At 36.9% G+C, this 15,966-nt stretch overlaps 1 protein-coding gene across 4 annotated transcripts in view; it reads right to left on the bottom strand.

The window, feature by feature from the left end:
- Positions 1-15,966, bottom strand: part of FCHSD2 (FCH and double SH3 domains 2) — a 327,826-nt gene that overhangs the window by 22,013 nt on the left and 289,847 nt on the right. For all 4 annotated transcript variants that reach the window (XM_038568738.1, XM_038568737.1, XM_038568740.1 and 1 more), the window contains one exon: positions 5,523-5,684. In XM_038568738.1, coding sequence (XP_038424666.1) covers positions 5,523-5,684 — 162 coding nt within the window. The remainder of the gene's footprint in view (positions 1-5,522; positions 5,685-15,966) is intronic.

Below are 15,966 nucleotides of genomic sequence, written 5' to 3'. Positions count from 1 at the left end.
CCACTAACATGCCCTCCTGTGCTCTCTCTCTTCTCTCTCTCAAATAAATGAAAAAAAAATCTTAAAAAAGACAGTAGAAAGAGAATAGAATTATATCAAGTTGCTAACAGTGGTGTTAAAAAGATGGAGTTTTTGGTCATTTTTTTTCTCTACTGAACTTTCTAATTTTTTTGTAATCTAGTTATATAACTTTTTCTATTCTAAAATTAATAACAATTTCAAAATTAGGTTGTAAACTGGATATGGGCTTTTGAGTAAGAGAAGAAAGGAAAATAAGAGAAGAGAGGAATGAAGAAAGGCTGATGGGGCTACTGGCAGCAATCTAACCACAGGAGGTTAGGTATGAGCTCTAGTTAACCATCAACTGAATAACTATATTAGCAGACTGCTCTCCTTGAAAAATATGTTGTTATACTCTGTGGTTCTTTTTCTCTTTTTCTTCCCAATCCTATAGTTTGTACCACAGCATAATATATAAGGCAAAGAGTTAATAGTCAAGTAAGTTTAGTTTCATCCCAATTCTATAAGGTAAATAGACTGTATGTTTTAAAAACATGTCTTTTTTTAAATAATAAATTTATTTTTATTGGTGTTCAATTTGCCAACATACAGAATAACACCCAGTGCTCATCCCATCAAGTGCCCCCCTCAGTGCCCGCCACCCAGTCACCCCCACCCCCCGCCCTCCTCCCCTTCCACCAACCCCTAGTTCGTTTCCCAGAGTTAGGAGTCTCTCATGTTCTGTCTCCCTCTCTGATATTTCCTACCCATTTCTTCTCCCTTCCCCTCTATTCCCTTTCACTATTATTTATATTCCCCAAACGAATGAGACCATATAATGTTTGTCCTTCCCCGATTGACTTACTTCACTCAGCATAATAACCTCCAGTTCCATCCACGTTGAAGCAAATGGTGGGTATTTGTCATTTCTAATGGCTGAGTAATATTCCATTGTATACATAAACCACATCTTCTTTATCCATTCATCTTTCGATGGACACCGAGGTCCCTTCCACAGTTTGGCTATTGTAGACATTGCTGCTAGAAACATCGGGATGCAGGTGTCCCGGCGTTTCACTGCATCTGTATCTTTGGGGTAAACCCCCAGCAGTGCAATTGCTGGGTCGTAGGGCAGATCTATTTTTAACTCTTTGAGGAACCTCCACACAGTTTTCCAGAGTGGCTGCACCATTTCACATTCCCACCAACAGTGCAAGAGGGTTCCTTTTTCTCCGCATCCTCTCCAACATTTGTGGTTTCCTGCCTTGTTAATTTTCCCCATTCTCACTGGTGTGAGGTGGTATCTCATTGTGGTTTTGATTTGTATTTCCTGATGGCCAGTGATGCAGAGCATTTTCTCATGTGCTTGTTGGCCATGTCTATGTCTTCCTCGGTGAGATTTCTGTTCATGTCTTCTGCCCATTTCATGATTGGACTGTTAATAAGGCACTTTACACTGTTACTGTCTAACACTAGAATTAACCATGTTTTCCAGATGGAAGGGAACTCTAAACCTGATGACTAATGCTTTTGTTGGCACCTATAATGGAAGAAATAATTTGATCCCCAGATGTGTATTTCTCCTTCATGCACCTTGCCAGTTATCTGCCAGGGTGGAGAGATACAAATCCTTCTAAATTATTTCAGTGTGTCATTTAAAAGCAGGTTAAATAAATACTGGGACTCAGTAAGCTATTCTGTGCCCATATCTCTCCTTTATTTATACAGTAGCCTCCCTTCCTTATCCCTGGGGGATATGTTCCAAGCCCTACATAGACTATGTTTTTTTCCTACACATATATACCTATGCTACAGTTTAATTTATAAATTAGGCCCAGTAAGAGATAAATAACAATAATAATAAAATATAACAATTACAACAATGTACTGTAATAAAAGTTATGGGAATGTGGTCTCTCTCTCTCAAAGTATCTATATTCACCCTTCTCTTTGTGGTGATGTGAGACAATAAAATGCCTATGTGATGAAATAAAATGAGGTGAATGACGTAGGCACTGTGATGGAGTGTTAAGCTACTACTGATCTTCTGACAATAAGTCAGAAGGAGGGTCATCTGCTTCCAGATAGTTGCTTCCATGGTTGACCATAGTAATTGAAACCAGGAAAAGTGACACCATGAATAAGGGAGGCACTAAATACATTGCTAGTAGAGCTTTCACAAAATATATCCTTCAGCTGAAAGTGGGATGACACAGGCTCCATAATACTGACTACAGGGAATAGAGTGGGAAAGAATTACAAAACACTCCCTTCACAGAGGATATGATATTCTTAGATGAGCTGATATCTTTGGACAGTTCTCAACACTTACTACCAGAATGTACTACTCATTGACACACTGTACTAGGCATATCTCCTTCATTTCCTTCTTTCACACTTAGAAGCCCTTCTTTATCTCCTGTTAAAATTCTTCAAGGACTATCTCAACTGACATTTCCTTCATGGGGCAAATGTCTTTCCTATTTTTCTATCTGGCATTGAGCTTTTTTGGTAGTATTTCATAAAATCATAAGATTTTGGAATTAGAGGGGATCTTAAGATCATTTAACTTTCTCTCTGAATCCAGAGAGAAGTGACTTTTTTTCCAAGGTGTTGATGAGTTAGGAGCAGGCAATTTCAAGTTTGCCATAGAGTAGCCCAGTCATACACTCCCATGTATCACTAAGATCTGTAAAGGTCTATCTGCTCTACTAGCTATGCTCTTTGAGGAGAGAGACCAAATCTTGTTCATTTCCAATTTACCCAGGAAGCAGGTACACAGTGAGGGGGTAAATGCCTGCCCAGTTGATTTAGTTAGAAAAGGTACTAGTCCAAGGGAAATCATGGGTCTGATAAGTTGCCAAGAGAGTCACTCTTGCCAAAAGATGCCAAAACAAAAGCTGTGTCTGCAATTTGCTGTCATCCTAAGTTCTGTACAACCTGAAGTAGATGGGAATTGTGATATTCAAAAGATGCATTAGGAAGAGATATTCCATGACATGGAGCAACTCTGTTGTACTGAAAATGGGGCAAGTGGGCAGCCCTGGTGGCTCAGCGGTTTAGTGCCTGCCTTCAGCCCAGGGCGTGATCCTGGAGACCTGGGATCGAATCCCACATCGGGCTCCCTGCATGGAGCCTGCTTCTCCCTCTGCCTGTGTCTCTCATGAATAAATAAATAAAATCTTAAAAAAAAAAAAAAGAAAACAGGGCAAGCTCTTCTAACCCCAAAGTCAAATGGGTGAGGTGTACTACTTTCTCTAGCTGGATTACCATTAATAGTGCAATAAAAATAAGCTTTCAATACTGCTTTTCCTCAAAATGCACACCCCCACACAATCTTTTTTAAATGTGCAAGTGTATTCCCATTAGAAAATCAGAATGCTATGTGAAAAAATTGACAAAACTTTCAGGAATGTTCTTAAACTTTAGCCAATTTCTCTAGCAAGGATGCCTTTTATCTAAAGGACATAAGCACTGAAGAGGCCAAAACTATGGATATAGTAGGAAGTTGAGAGATTAGAGTTTTAGCTTTTAGTTTGCCACTATTCCATCTATTCATCCATCCATTCTTCCATTTTTTCCTTCAACAGACATTTATTGAGTACCTACCATATGCCAGGCACTTAGCTGTGCAGAGTAGTGAATCAGGCAGACCTGGAAATTATATTCCAGAGAGGAAGACAGACAAAGAAAACAAATAAAGAAGACAAGTACAGATTGTAATAAATGCCCTAAGGAAATAAACAGGATGAGAGAGAGTAATGGGTTGGGAGGCAGCAGCAGGAACTACTTTAGTCTGACCAGCTAGAAATCATACATCCACTTATGTAATAAGCAAATCACTGAACTTTTCTGGTTCTCAGATCTCCAACATGAAAATATAAGGTTGAACTGGATGACATCAGGGTGGAAAGAGCCCTGGACTTGAAGCAAGAAAATACCAGCTTGGGGCACCTGGGTGGCTCAGCTGTTTAAGCATCTGCCTTAGATTCTGGGATCCAGCTCTGCATTGGGCTTCATGCTCAGTAGGGAGTCTGGTCTTCCCCCTGCTCATGTTCTCTCTCTCTTTCTCTCTCAAATAAATAAATAAAATCTTTAAAAAACCCCAAAAAACACCAGCTTGAGCTCTGGCCTTGTTTGTAACACCATACATGCACTATGTCTCTGATGAAAGACACAGTGCAATGCTCAAAATTACTCAGCATCAGGGAAATACAAATCAAATCCACAATGAAATACCACCTCACACCAGTCAGAATGGCTAATTAACAAGTCAGGAAACAACAAATGTTGGTAATGATACAAAGAAAGAGGTACCCTTTCACACTGCTGGTGGAAATGCAAGCTGGTGCAGCCACTCTGAAAAACAGTATGGAAGTTCCTCAAAAAGTTGAAAATGGAGCCAACCTATGACCCAGCAATTGCAATAATGAGTATTTACCCCAAAGATACAAATAGAGTGATCTGAAGGGGCACATGCACCCCAATGTTAATAGCAGCAAAGTCCACAGTAGCCAAACTATGGAAAGAGCCTCGATGTCCATCACCAGATGAATGGATAAGATAGGGTGTGTGTGTGTATGTATGTATGTGTATGTATATATACACACACACAATGCACTACTACTCAGCCATCAAAAAAAAAAAAAGAAAGAAATCTTGTCATTTGCAATGACATTGATGGAACTAGAGGATATCATGCTAAGTGAAATAAGTTAATCAGAGAAAGACAATTTTCATATGATCTCACTCATGTGGAATTTAAGAAATAAAACAGGATCATAAGGGAAGAGAGGAAAAAATAAAAGAGGAAATAAGAGAGGGAGACAAATGATAAGAGACTCTTAATCATAGGAAACAAACAGGGTCGTGGAGGGGAGGGGGATGGGGTAACTAGGTGATGGGTATTAAGGAGGGCACATGATGTAATGAGCATTAGGTATTACATAAGACTGATGAATTGCTGATGTCTACCTCTGAAACCAATAGTACATTTTATGTTAATTGAGTTTAAATAAAATTTAAAAATTTTTTTGGAAAAAAAAAGATAGTGAGCAGAGTGTGAAAGCCCTTGTGAATCAAACAGGTTATGTCGCAGACTAAAAGTGTTCCTTTCCCTCCTTTAAGACTGTTTATGACTTTCTGGATATTAGTTTTCATTTGTACTATGGAATGGAAGACCTCTGAGCACTTCAGAAACACTAGATTAAAATTTTTATTCTGCTACTTCCAGGCAAGAAGCATATCTACTTCATGAATGGGATAAGGAGTTTGGTAAAGTGGCACTAATAAACCTACTAGTGATAGTACATTCTTTACTGCACATTAAAAAAAAAAGGCACGACTTTTTTCCTCTTGCTGTACCAAGTTTAACTCAGTGATAGGCTAAAGAGAAGAAACCAAACTGCTAGCAAAACCATTATTTTTTCTTTTAAATTTTGGCTATTTTCAGGTTTGGCTACACAAAGAATGGCATTCTTCAATGAAAGTCTGCCTATCATAGCCAAGAAAAGAAACCCTACCGAGTGTAAAGTGTCATTATTGGTCACTGCAGGAAGGCGAGCCCATCGTTCATTTTCCAGTTCTTCCATTACTTGATTCATTGCACTCTTTAGCCATGTATCCACAGAAACACCAATCTGCTTCAACAGGTCCAGTCGGGCTTCAGCTTTCAACTTAATTATCTAACAAAAGAAGAAAATGGTCAGAAATCAAGGCTATTTCCCCCTTCGGATCAATGTGTTTATTTCTGATTGATTAATTAGAATAGTCTTGATATTCACTAGCAATGCTACCTTGGCATACATATTAATTTTTCACTTGGATAGAGGAGAAGAAACACAAAAATGGAAATGAGGGCAAATGGCACACTTGCATTTGGAGAAGACACATCAAACATAACTTATGAACAGGAAGATACACCAAAGTCTGAATTCTTTTCCCTTTAATAAGGCTATGCATCAGAACATCCTAAAATCTAACATGTTTGACAGCCTTCTAACCCATCTCTTGTACTTACAAGTTCAAATCATCTCATCATATCACTCCTCTGGTAAAAGGAGGACTTTTTTTTTCCATGACTCCTGACTGAACTAGTTGGTAAAGGTTTGAATTAAATTATGATGTAGCAAAAAAAAAAAAAAATATGATGTAGCTGTCAGAAATAGTAAGAGACAGAAAATTAAAAGTTCCTAGTCTCCAAATTCAAGAAATGGAAAGACTACTTGTCCTCTGGCTCTCGTTCTAAGCCATAAGCAAGTAACCACAGAACCAGTCTAAACCTGTCTCAATCAAACAGCGACTGCTTTGCTCCAACAGCGGAGCCTCTGCAAATGCAGCTAGTCAGTGACAACCTTGCTCCAGTAATCAATCATCAGAGTAGTCAAGCTTCCACTCTTGCTTCCCACAGTCCACCAATCTGTATATACACAGCCACAATTGAGCCAATCTTAAGACGTTTTTAGTTTTGAATATCTGCCAACCCCTGAAATCCATACTTCTCAAAACCCTATATATCAGTTCTATTTGTTTAGAGAAACTATATAAATACCATCCTCTTTTGCTTAGCAAGTAGTAAATTCAGCTTCATTGTTCCATGTAATAGAGAGGTGGTCTCTTCCTTCAACATTTGAAGGTTCCAATGAGAAAATTTTGATTATTCGATAATTTCAACCCTCACTTCAAGCCTTCTGTGGGACTTTTGGACAAACAAGTATGCTCACTGATCCCTTCTAGTATGCAATTCTGACCACTCTCTGGATTCTCAACTGTGGGAGTTAGTATTATTATTATTTTTAAAATATTTTATTTATTTATTCATGAGAGACACAGGCAGAGGGAGAAGCAGGCTCCCTGCAGGGAGCCCTACGTGGGACTTGATCTTGGGACTCTGGGATCACGCCCTGAGCCACAGGCAGATGCCCAACCGCTGAGCTACCCAGGTGTCCCGGGAGTTTGTATTAAAATTGATCTAAGCTCTGCAGGCACCTAGTTGACCCCATTGGTAGAGCATGCGACTCTTGTTTTTTTTTTTTTTTTTAAAGATCTTATTTATTTATTCATGATAGACATAGAGAGAGAGTCAGAGACACAGGCAGAGGGAGAAGCAGGCTCCATGCACCGGGAATCCAACGTGGGATTCGATCCCAGGTCTCCAGGATTGCGCCCTGGGCCAAAGGCAGGCGCCAAACCGCTGCGCCACCCAGGGATCCCCTGACTCTGGATTTCCATTCAGGTCATGATCTCAGGGTTGTAAGACTGAGCCCCACGTTGGGCTCTATGCTCAGTGGGGAGTCTGCTTGAAATTTTCTCCCTCTTCCTATGTCCCTCCCCCTGCTCAATCTCTAACTAAATATGTTTAAAAATGAGATCAAATTCATGTTACATAAACCTTGCCACCTTAATCATTTTAAAGTATACAATTCAGTGGTTTTGGATATCTACAGATTTTATATAAAGTAGTTAAGAGTTTTTGGCTTGGAGGTACACCATTTGGTAAACAGCCTTGCAAAACTGTTTATTCTTCAAATAATTATTTTGATAATAGCTTTATTGAGATAAAGCTTACATATACCATAAAATTCATCCATTTAAAGTGGACAGTTCAATGATTTACAATATATTCACTGATACGTGCTACTATCACTACAATCAATTTTATTTAAATTTTTAAAAAGATTTTTATTTATTCATTCATGAGAGACACAGGGAGAGGGAGAGAAGCAGAGACACAGGCAAAGGGAGAAGCAGGCTCCATGCAGGGAGCCCGATGTGGGATTTGATCCCAGACTCCAGGATCATGCCCTGGGCCAAAGGCAGGTGCTAAACCACTGAGCCACCCAGGGATCCCTACAATCAATTTTAGAACATTTTAATCCCCTCCAAAAGAAACCCCATATCCTTTAACTCTTGCTCTCTTACTCCTTATTCCAATTACTGTTTTACTTTCTCTCTATATAGATTTATCTATTCTGAACATTTAATATAAATAGAACCATATAATATGTGGTCTTCTGTGTCTGGCTTCTTTTCACTTAGCATGTTTTCAAGGTTCATCCATGGCGTGACAGGTATCAGTACTTTATTCCTTTTTATGGCCAAGTAACATCCTATTATATGGATCTACCACACCTTATTTATCCATTTTCAGCTGATAGACACTTGGGTTATTTCAATTTTTTGCCTAATACGAATAACATTCCTTTAAATATTAGTGTGTAAGTTTTTGTGTAAACATGCTTTCATTTTCTTGGGTATACACCTATGACTGAAACTGCTTGGTCATAAAAAATAATGCTATTTTTAACCATTTGGGAAAATGCCAGACTGTTTGCCAAAGCAGCTGTCTCATTTGACAATCGCACCAGCAAGGTATGAGGGTTAACATTTCTCCACATCCTGAAAAATACTTAATGTCTGCCTTTTTGATTCTAGCCATCCTGGTGGGTGTGAAGTAGTATCTCATTATATAGTATTGACTTCTATTTCCTTGATGACTAATGATGTGAAGCATCTTTTCATGTATTTATTGGTTATCTGTGTATCTTCTAGAAGAAATGTTTGCCTATTCAGATCCTTTGCTCATTTTTAAAATGGATTGTTTTTTTACTTGTCCTTTTTATTTTGTCTTTGTCTTTATTTTAAGAGTTTTTCTGTATTCTAGATAAAAGTCTCTCATCAGATATATAATTTGCAGGTATTTTTTCCCATCCTATGGGTTGTCTTTCACTTTCTTCGTAGTATCTTTTGAAGCAAGGAGTTTTTAATTTAGACAAAATCCAATTTATCTTTTTTTTCCTCTCTTGTTGGTTGGGCTTTTTGTTTCATATCTAAGAAATTCATCCAAGGGTCACAAAGATTTATCCCTATGGTTCTTTGTGAGTGCTTTATAGCTTTAGCTCGTTACACTTAGGAATTTGATAATTTTAAGTTAAATATGGTATGAGGTAGGTATTCAACTTCATTCTTTCACATGGAAATATCCACTTGTCTCTGCACCATTCTAGTATGCATTTTAAACTGATATAAGTAATAAAATGTTTTAGAAAAGAAGAATGAACCAACAAACTCTTTCTTGGAAATCATAAATGTAAGTCACTTAACTGCAGAAGCAAAGAAACAAACAAAAACGGGAGAAAAGAGGGAGAGCATGAGTGAGATGGAGGGGGAGAAATATCAATTCTATTTTTAAAATACCAAGTAATTTTGTTTTCATAAGATTTATTTTTGTCAGTACTTTATCAAACAACTGATGAACATGGCATTTGCAAACTTAGATTTTTAGACTGCAGCTCCAGAATAATCATAGTTATCTTTCCTTCAGGGTTCCAACTGTTTATATTTTATCAACTATTTAAAAGAAGGATTTCCTAGGGTTTTCAAATGAATTTTGATGATTTGCCAGTTGATTAAAATTTGCAGAGCATAGGTCTCTGTAACTCTACATCCCAGATACTATCTGATTAAATCATTTTAGAATTTGTAAAGAGATGATGTTTTGAAGGCGAGACCTTTTAGAATACATAATCCTGGTGTACGAACACTGTTAATTAATTGATCTTAATATAAAACTTAAGCATAAGTATATCTAGATATCAAACCACAGTTGAGTTTATGAAATTTTTCGACAGTTATAAAGTCTGTAAATCCAATCTGGGCGTTAATTTATCTTCAAAATATCATTTCTCTTAGGATAAGGGCTGTGTCTGTTGCAACCCTACTATTTAGGACAGTGCTTGGCATATGCAGGAAATGAATAAGAGTAGATGACAGTATTTGCCACCCTAAATTACCTTTGGTATCTTAAAAAAAAAACCCCACTCTAAACAACTTTTATCAGATGTAGTAGGAACTATATGATTATACTATTTCCTTTAATTCACACAACAATTCTGGGGATAGGGATGCCTGGGTGGCTCAGTGGTTGAGTGTCTGCCTTTGGCTCAGGGAGTGATCCTGGAGTCCCAGGATCGAGTCCTGTATTGGGCTCCCTGCATGGAGTCTGCTTCTCCCTCTGTGTGTATGATTCTGCCTCTCTCTCTCTCTCTCTCATGAATAAATAAATAAAATCTTTAAAAAAAACAATTCTGGGGATATATATCATAACATAAACTCCATTTTACAGATGAGAGAAATGATTTAACCAAGGTCTTATCAATTTTGGTAATTTGTTACTGCCAATGAATCATGCCTTCTGGTATCCATGCAGTCCTGTCACACACTGATTCTGGGCTTATCCGTGATCTGTTTTGAGGGACCATAGGCAAATTTGATGCCAGCAGAGATTTGATAAGTGCATTTAAACTTGAGGTCTCTCCACTATGTAAGGAAGCCTAGTTTAGCATATGTGAGCATGAAAGACCATTTGGAAAAAAGGCCCAGCTCTCCAAGTAGACCCTCTGGGTGAATGTAGCTCCTTGAGTAAACTCAGGAAAAACCTGCAAAAGAAACGCACAGTCAACACCCAGAATGGTGAGAGATAATAAATCATTTTTCTCATAAAGTTGGGTGTGTGTGTTTTAAGTTAGGAACAGATTATTGTGTTTAAATAATTTAATTTCCAAATACCTGGAGAATTTTCAGGTATCTGTTACTGATTTTCAATTTAATTCTGATGGGTCAGAGAATATACTCTGAGTGATAACAATACTTTTAAACTAATTGACACTGGTTTATGGTCTAGTATATGGTCTTGCTGAACATTCCGTGTATACTTTAAAAGAACAAGTACTCTACTCTTATGGGATGGAGTGTTCTATAAATGCCAATTAGGTAAAGTTGGTTGACAGTGTTATTCAAGTCTTCTCTATCCTTGCTCATTTTACAGCTTCTTGTTCAAATTCCTGAAAGGAATGTTGAAATCTCTGACTACCATTGTAGCTTGGTCTATTTCTTCTTTCAGTTCTGTCAGTTTTTGCTTCATGTATTTAGTAGCTCTATTATTAGCTACCTATACTATACATCCAGAATTGTTGTGTCTTCTTGATGGAGAAGATAATGATGACCTTATTTTTAATCATTATAAATTATTCCTTTTAGTATTTCTCATCCTGTAGTCTATTTTGTCTGATATTATTATAACCACTCCAATATTTTAATGGTTAGTGTTACTCCCCTGTGTTGAGCAACAGCTAAAATTTCAGCTCAGTTATTTTGCCTTCTGGCTCCTGTTTCCTGTCAAGCTCCTGGGAATTTCTGCCTCACCAGTGCATGCAGGTTTGGCTGAGGATCTGAACGGTTATTTATATATACGCAAACTTGAGGGCTCCCTGACTATTTAAATAGTTATTTTAAATATTTTTACCCCAGGTTAGTAACTTATCTAAAGGTGGATTAGTGGGGATCCCTGGGTGGCTCGGCGGTTTCGCGCCTGCCTTTGGCCCAGGGTGTGATCCTGGAGTCCCGGGATCGAGTCCCACGTTGGGCTCCTGGCATGGAGCCTGCTTCTCCCTCTGCCTGTCTCTCTTTCTCTCTCTCTCTCTCTCTCTCTCTATCATAAAATAAAAATAAATCTTAAAAAAAAATAAAGGTGGATTAGTCTAATATGACTAGTTCCTTATTACCAGAAGCAGAAACCCTTGTAGAAATAGTCTACATTCAAAATGAACTGCAAAAAAAAAAAAAACAAAAAGAAAAACAAAATGAACTGCAAATAAATCTTAGATTTTGCTCAATAGTTTATCATTAATAATATTTCCATTGTAATGCTGAAACTTTAATATACTGCACGATAAAGCAAAATAAAATACTATGATAGTATTATTAGGAACCAACATTTTCCATATAAGAAAAAAAGATAAATATAGAATCAAAGAAGTTGAACAAAATCCTTCTAATTTTAAATTTTAATTGGAAATATCAACATGAAGTCATAATTTAAAAAAAAAGTAATTCCTAGCTTTAAAAACAAAGAAAGGGCCAAGACATAAATGACATCCATTACAATAAGCACCTTCATATCCTAGACCTTGGTGTCTAAATACTATTCTCTATTAAAAGAAATCAAAGTTCCTTGGAGAAATGGCTAATTCTAAGTCTGGGCAGGGAAAATATAAAGTGAGTCTATGACTGCAGGCTTGTGTGAGAAAGCAAGAAACTGTTCAAAGGCTAATGGGAATAATGTCAAAAGGACATGGAAGCCTTTTGACATTATTCCCATGGATGGATTCTCATTGGCCCAAAATACACAATATGGGGCTTAAAAGAGGCCAACTGTAATTGAAAATACATTAAATGAATAAAAATCCACAATAAATTCAGAATATATAAGGTGGGAGTCCTTGATGAGAAGCAAAGGGTAGGGACTCGGGGAAAATACATCTACCACAAAGCTGTGAACTGAAAAATTCCCAGAGCTGAAAGATGTTACAGTTCTATCCAGACAGAGTTGAGAAACCTTGTTGGATACTCATGGCATAACAAGAAACTATAGAAAGGAAATGTATAAGTAATAGGGCTAAATTTGCCCTCTTGCAAAGGCTATTCTAAACCAACCCAAACAAAGCTTAAAAACAACCCTCCCAAGGATCAAACTGATCTGCAACTGAACTGGCTGTTCAGCTCAGTTTTGTTGAAAATAAAACTCAGTAATTTTCAAAAGATGAAAGGAGAATCCAGGCATTCAGTAACCAAACACTCACAATTTCTACTACGTATTTGAAAAGCAGAAAAATCTGAGCCATAACTAAAGGAAAAAACTGGTCAATAAGAAAGAGAAACAGAAATCACAGATATGGGGATGCCTGGATGGCTCAGTGGTTGAGCATCTGTCTTCCACTCAGGATGTGATCCTGGAGTTCTGGGATTGAGTCCTACATCAGGCTCCTGCAGGGAGCCTGCTTGCTTCTGCCTCTCTATGTGTCTCATGGATAAATAAATAAATCTTAAAAAAAAAAAAGATCACGGATATGATGGCATGAGCAGACAAGCAAAGTCATTATTAAAAATACACTTAAGGATTTCAAGGAAAACATGAAGATAAACAGGTGTGAATTGAGAATATAAAGAACTGAAAACTGGGCAGCCCTGGTGGCGCAGCGGTTTGGCGCCGCCTGCAGCCTGGGGTGTGATCCTGGAGACCGGGGATCGAGTCCCATGTCGGACTCCCTGTGTGGAGCCTGCTTCTCCCTCAACCTGTGTCTCTGCCTCTCTCTCTGTGTCTATGAATGGATGGATAAAGTCTTTAAATAAAATAAATCTGTTAAAAAAAATAAAGAACTGAAAACTTATAGAGCTGAAACTGTAATATCTGGAATCAGTCACAAGATGGCCTACAGTAGATTATACACAACAGAAGAAAGGATCAGTGAGCTTGAATACATAGTAGCTCATTGAACTGAACTAAAGAAAAAAATTAAGGTTGGATAAAAATGTGAGGGGTGGTCTTTCTATGTGATATATAGGACAGTATCAAGTAATCTTTTCTTTTTAAAGATTTTTATTTATTTATTCATGAGAGACACAGAAAGAGAGGCAGAGACATAGGCAGAGGGAGAAGCAGGCTCTGTGTGGGGAGCCTGATGTGGGACTCAATCCCAGGACCCCAGGATCATGACCTAAGCCAAAGGCAGATAACTCAACCACTGAGCCACCCAAGTATCCCAAAATCAAGTAATCTAATGTTCATGTTGTTGAAGCTCAACAACCTATATGACAGAAATATCTGATATCTTGATTGTGGTGGTGAATACTTAGGGAGATGCATTTGTCCAAGCTCACCAAACTGTTCACTTGAAATAGTTATATTTTATTGTATGTATATTATACCTTGATAGAACTGATTTTTAAAATTCTGTGACATTATAATGATACTTAACTAAGAGAAAACTACCCATTTGCCACTATTGGAGGTGACTAGTACTTGCTAGCTGCAAGTACATAAAAAAGGAACTTTAATAGTTGAAAGATCTGGTAGCACCACCTAATTAAGTGACTACTATCATTAATAGACAATTTGATAAAAACATTCTGTAATGAAAATCATAGCATCATCTATAAAGTATTCTTGCCTAAAATACTTATTCTAATCAAGAATCTAGATTTAACTTCCATTTTACAGAATAGAACATATGAAACCAATATTGCAAAATATTAATTGTTTGAATTTAGCATATCAAGAAATATGTATTTATTCTTCATCCTTATATATGGTTGAAAATTTTCACAATAAAAATGAAAGAAAGTGAGAGGTCAAAAGGTCTGCTGTCATACTGTTACATGAGTACAGTGAAAACTCATAGTAACAGGCCCAGATGTAATATAAATTTGGATATAAAATGATAAGAAATTGTTTTTATTGCAGGTTCATCCTTAACATTTCCTTAATATTGAGGTGATGAGGCCTCATATTTTACGCAACTGAAATTTTTAGGTTCCTCCTATAGCATGCTGGGAAGGGTATTAATTACCATTTTTGAGTCACTGAGGTACATGATGACAAAATTTTGGATTCCTGATGTACAACAGAATATTATAGGATGATAATTTAAAATGATATCTATGATAATGTGCTTATATAAATAAAAATGGATTTTTTTGTTTTGTTAATTCACTGTTAGTGTGCTTTGGCTTTCAAATATTCATTCAATTCAGATTAAAATATATAGTTAATATCTTAGAGAAGGAATCATATAGTCTATGCAGACCTTATACCAAACGTGAGTTACTAAAAATTTCTGGGTATATTTGACTTCTTAAATTAACTTTCTCCTCTTTGTATCTCCTCATTGTCACAAAAAGAGAACTGCCCTCAAACCAAATAAAAGGAAAAATTTAAACATGCAAAAAATAATTGTGTTCTGGAACAACATAAGTCAGGTACGGTTCCAAAAAGATGGTATTTAAAATTCTTGGTTTCTTGGCAAGTCATTTTTAAAATAGGAATGGTAAGTCAGATGAAGAATGTGTGTCTTTTGTGACAAAAGGCATTTCAAAAAATTCAAATACCTACCAAAAAAAAAAAAAAAAATTCAAATACCTAAATACCAGGTTAAGAATATTGTTATCAAAGTTAACTTAAGCAGCTATTATTTTGTTTCAATTCTGGAATTTGTTAGGGGCTGCAAACATTACCACATCTAATATAAAGATTTTTGTGACAATTACAGAGATCATAACAATCTAACAATAGTTTGTTCATCACTGTATGTCTAGTATATCCATCAGTATCTGGCACATGGCAGGTATTCATTAAGTATCTGTTAAACTAATCAATTGGTGAATTTGTGGCACTTTAACCAGCCAATTATTAATTAATCACTATATAAACCCTATTCTTTGGAAAAGCACAGGTAATTTATATTTTTTATTTCTTACGTTTGGAAAATATTTATTACTGAGCACTACAAAGGTTTTTATTCTAACTAGCAATACTGAATGGAAACATAATACAGAAAGGACTGGATAAAGTAGATTAACCAACAAGGAATATTCATGTTGGTAGGAGTTAAAAACCAAACATGAGGGCAGCCCGGGTGGCCCAGCAGTTTAGTGCTGCCTTCAGCCCAGGGTGTGATCCTGGAGACCCAGGATTGAGTCCCATGTCGGGCTCCCTGCATGGAGCCTGTTTCTCCCTCTGCCTGTGTCTCTGCCTCTCTCTGTGTGTCTCTCATGAATAAATAAAATCTTAAAAAAAAAAAAAAAAACAAACCCAAACATGAAGGATATAATGGAATTTTAATCAGCTGTCTCCCTTTTGATTAGGTATTTATTAATAAATGATGTAAATAACTATTGAATGGAAAGAGAAAATCCAATGCAAATGATACACAAGCAAAGGAAAAGAAAAAAGGAATCTAGGGGTTTCTGGGTGGCTCAGTCAGTTAAGTGTCTGCCTTCGGCTCAGGTCATAATCCTAGGTCTATCCAAAAGTCTATCCAAAAGTGTCATTATGACAATCTGTTAAGTACTACTTCAATACTACACTCACATGTTTGCCCTCTTATTTTAGCTTGGTTGTACTTTGTATCT

This window comes from Canis lupus, chromosome 21 (genome assembly GCF_011100685.1).
Source record: "Canis lupus familiaris isolate Mischka breed German Shepherd chromosome 21, alternate assembly UU_Cfam_GSD_1.0, whole genome shotgun sequence".
Taxonomy (NCBI): Eukaryota; Metazoa; Chordata; class Mammalia; order Carnivora; family Canidae; genus Canis; species Canis lupus.
The sequence above is the reverse complement of the archived record's forward strand: the minus strand, read 5'-3'. Positions and strand labels throughout refer to the sequence as shown.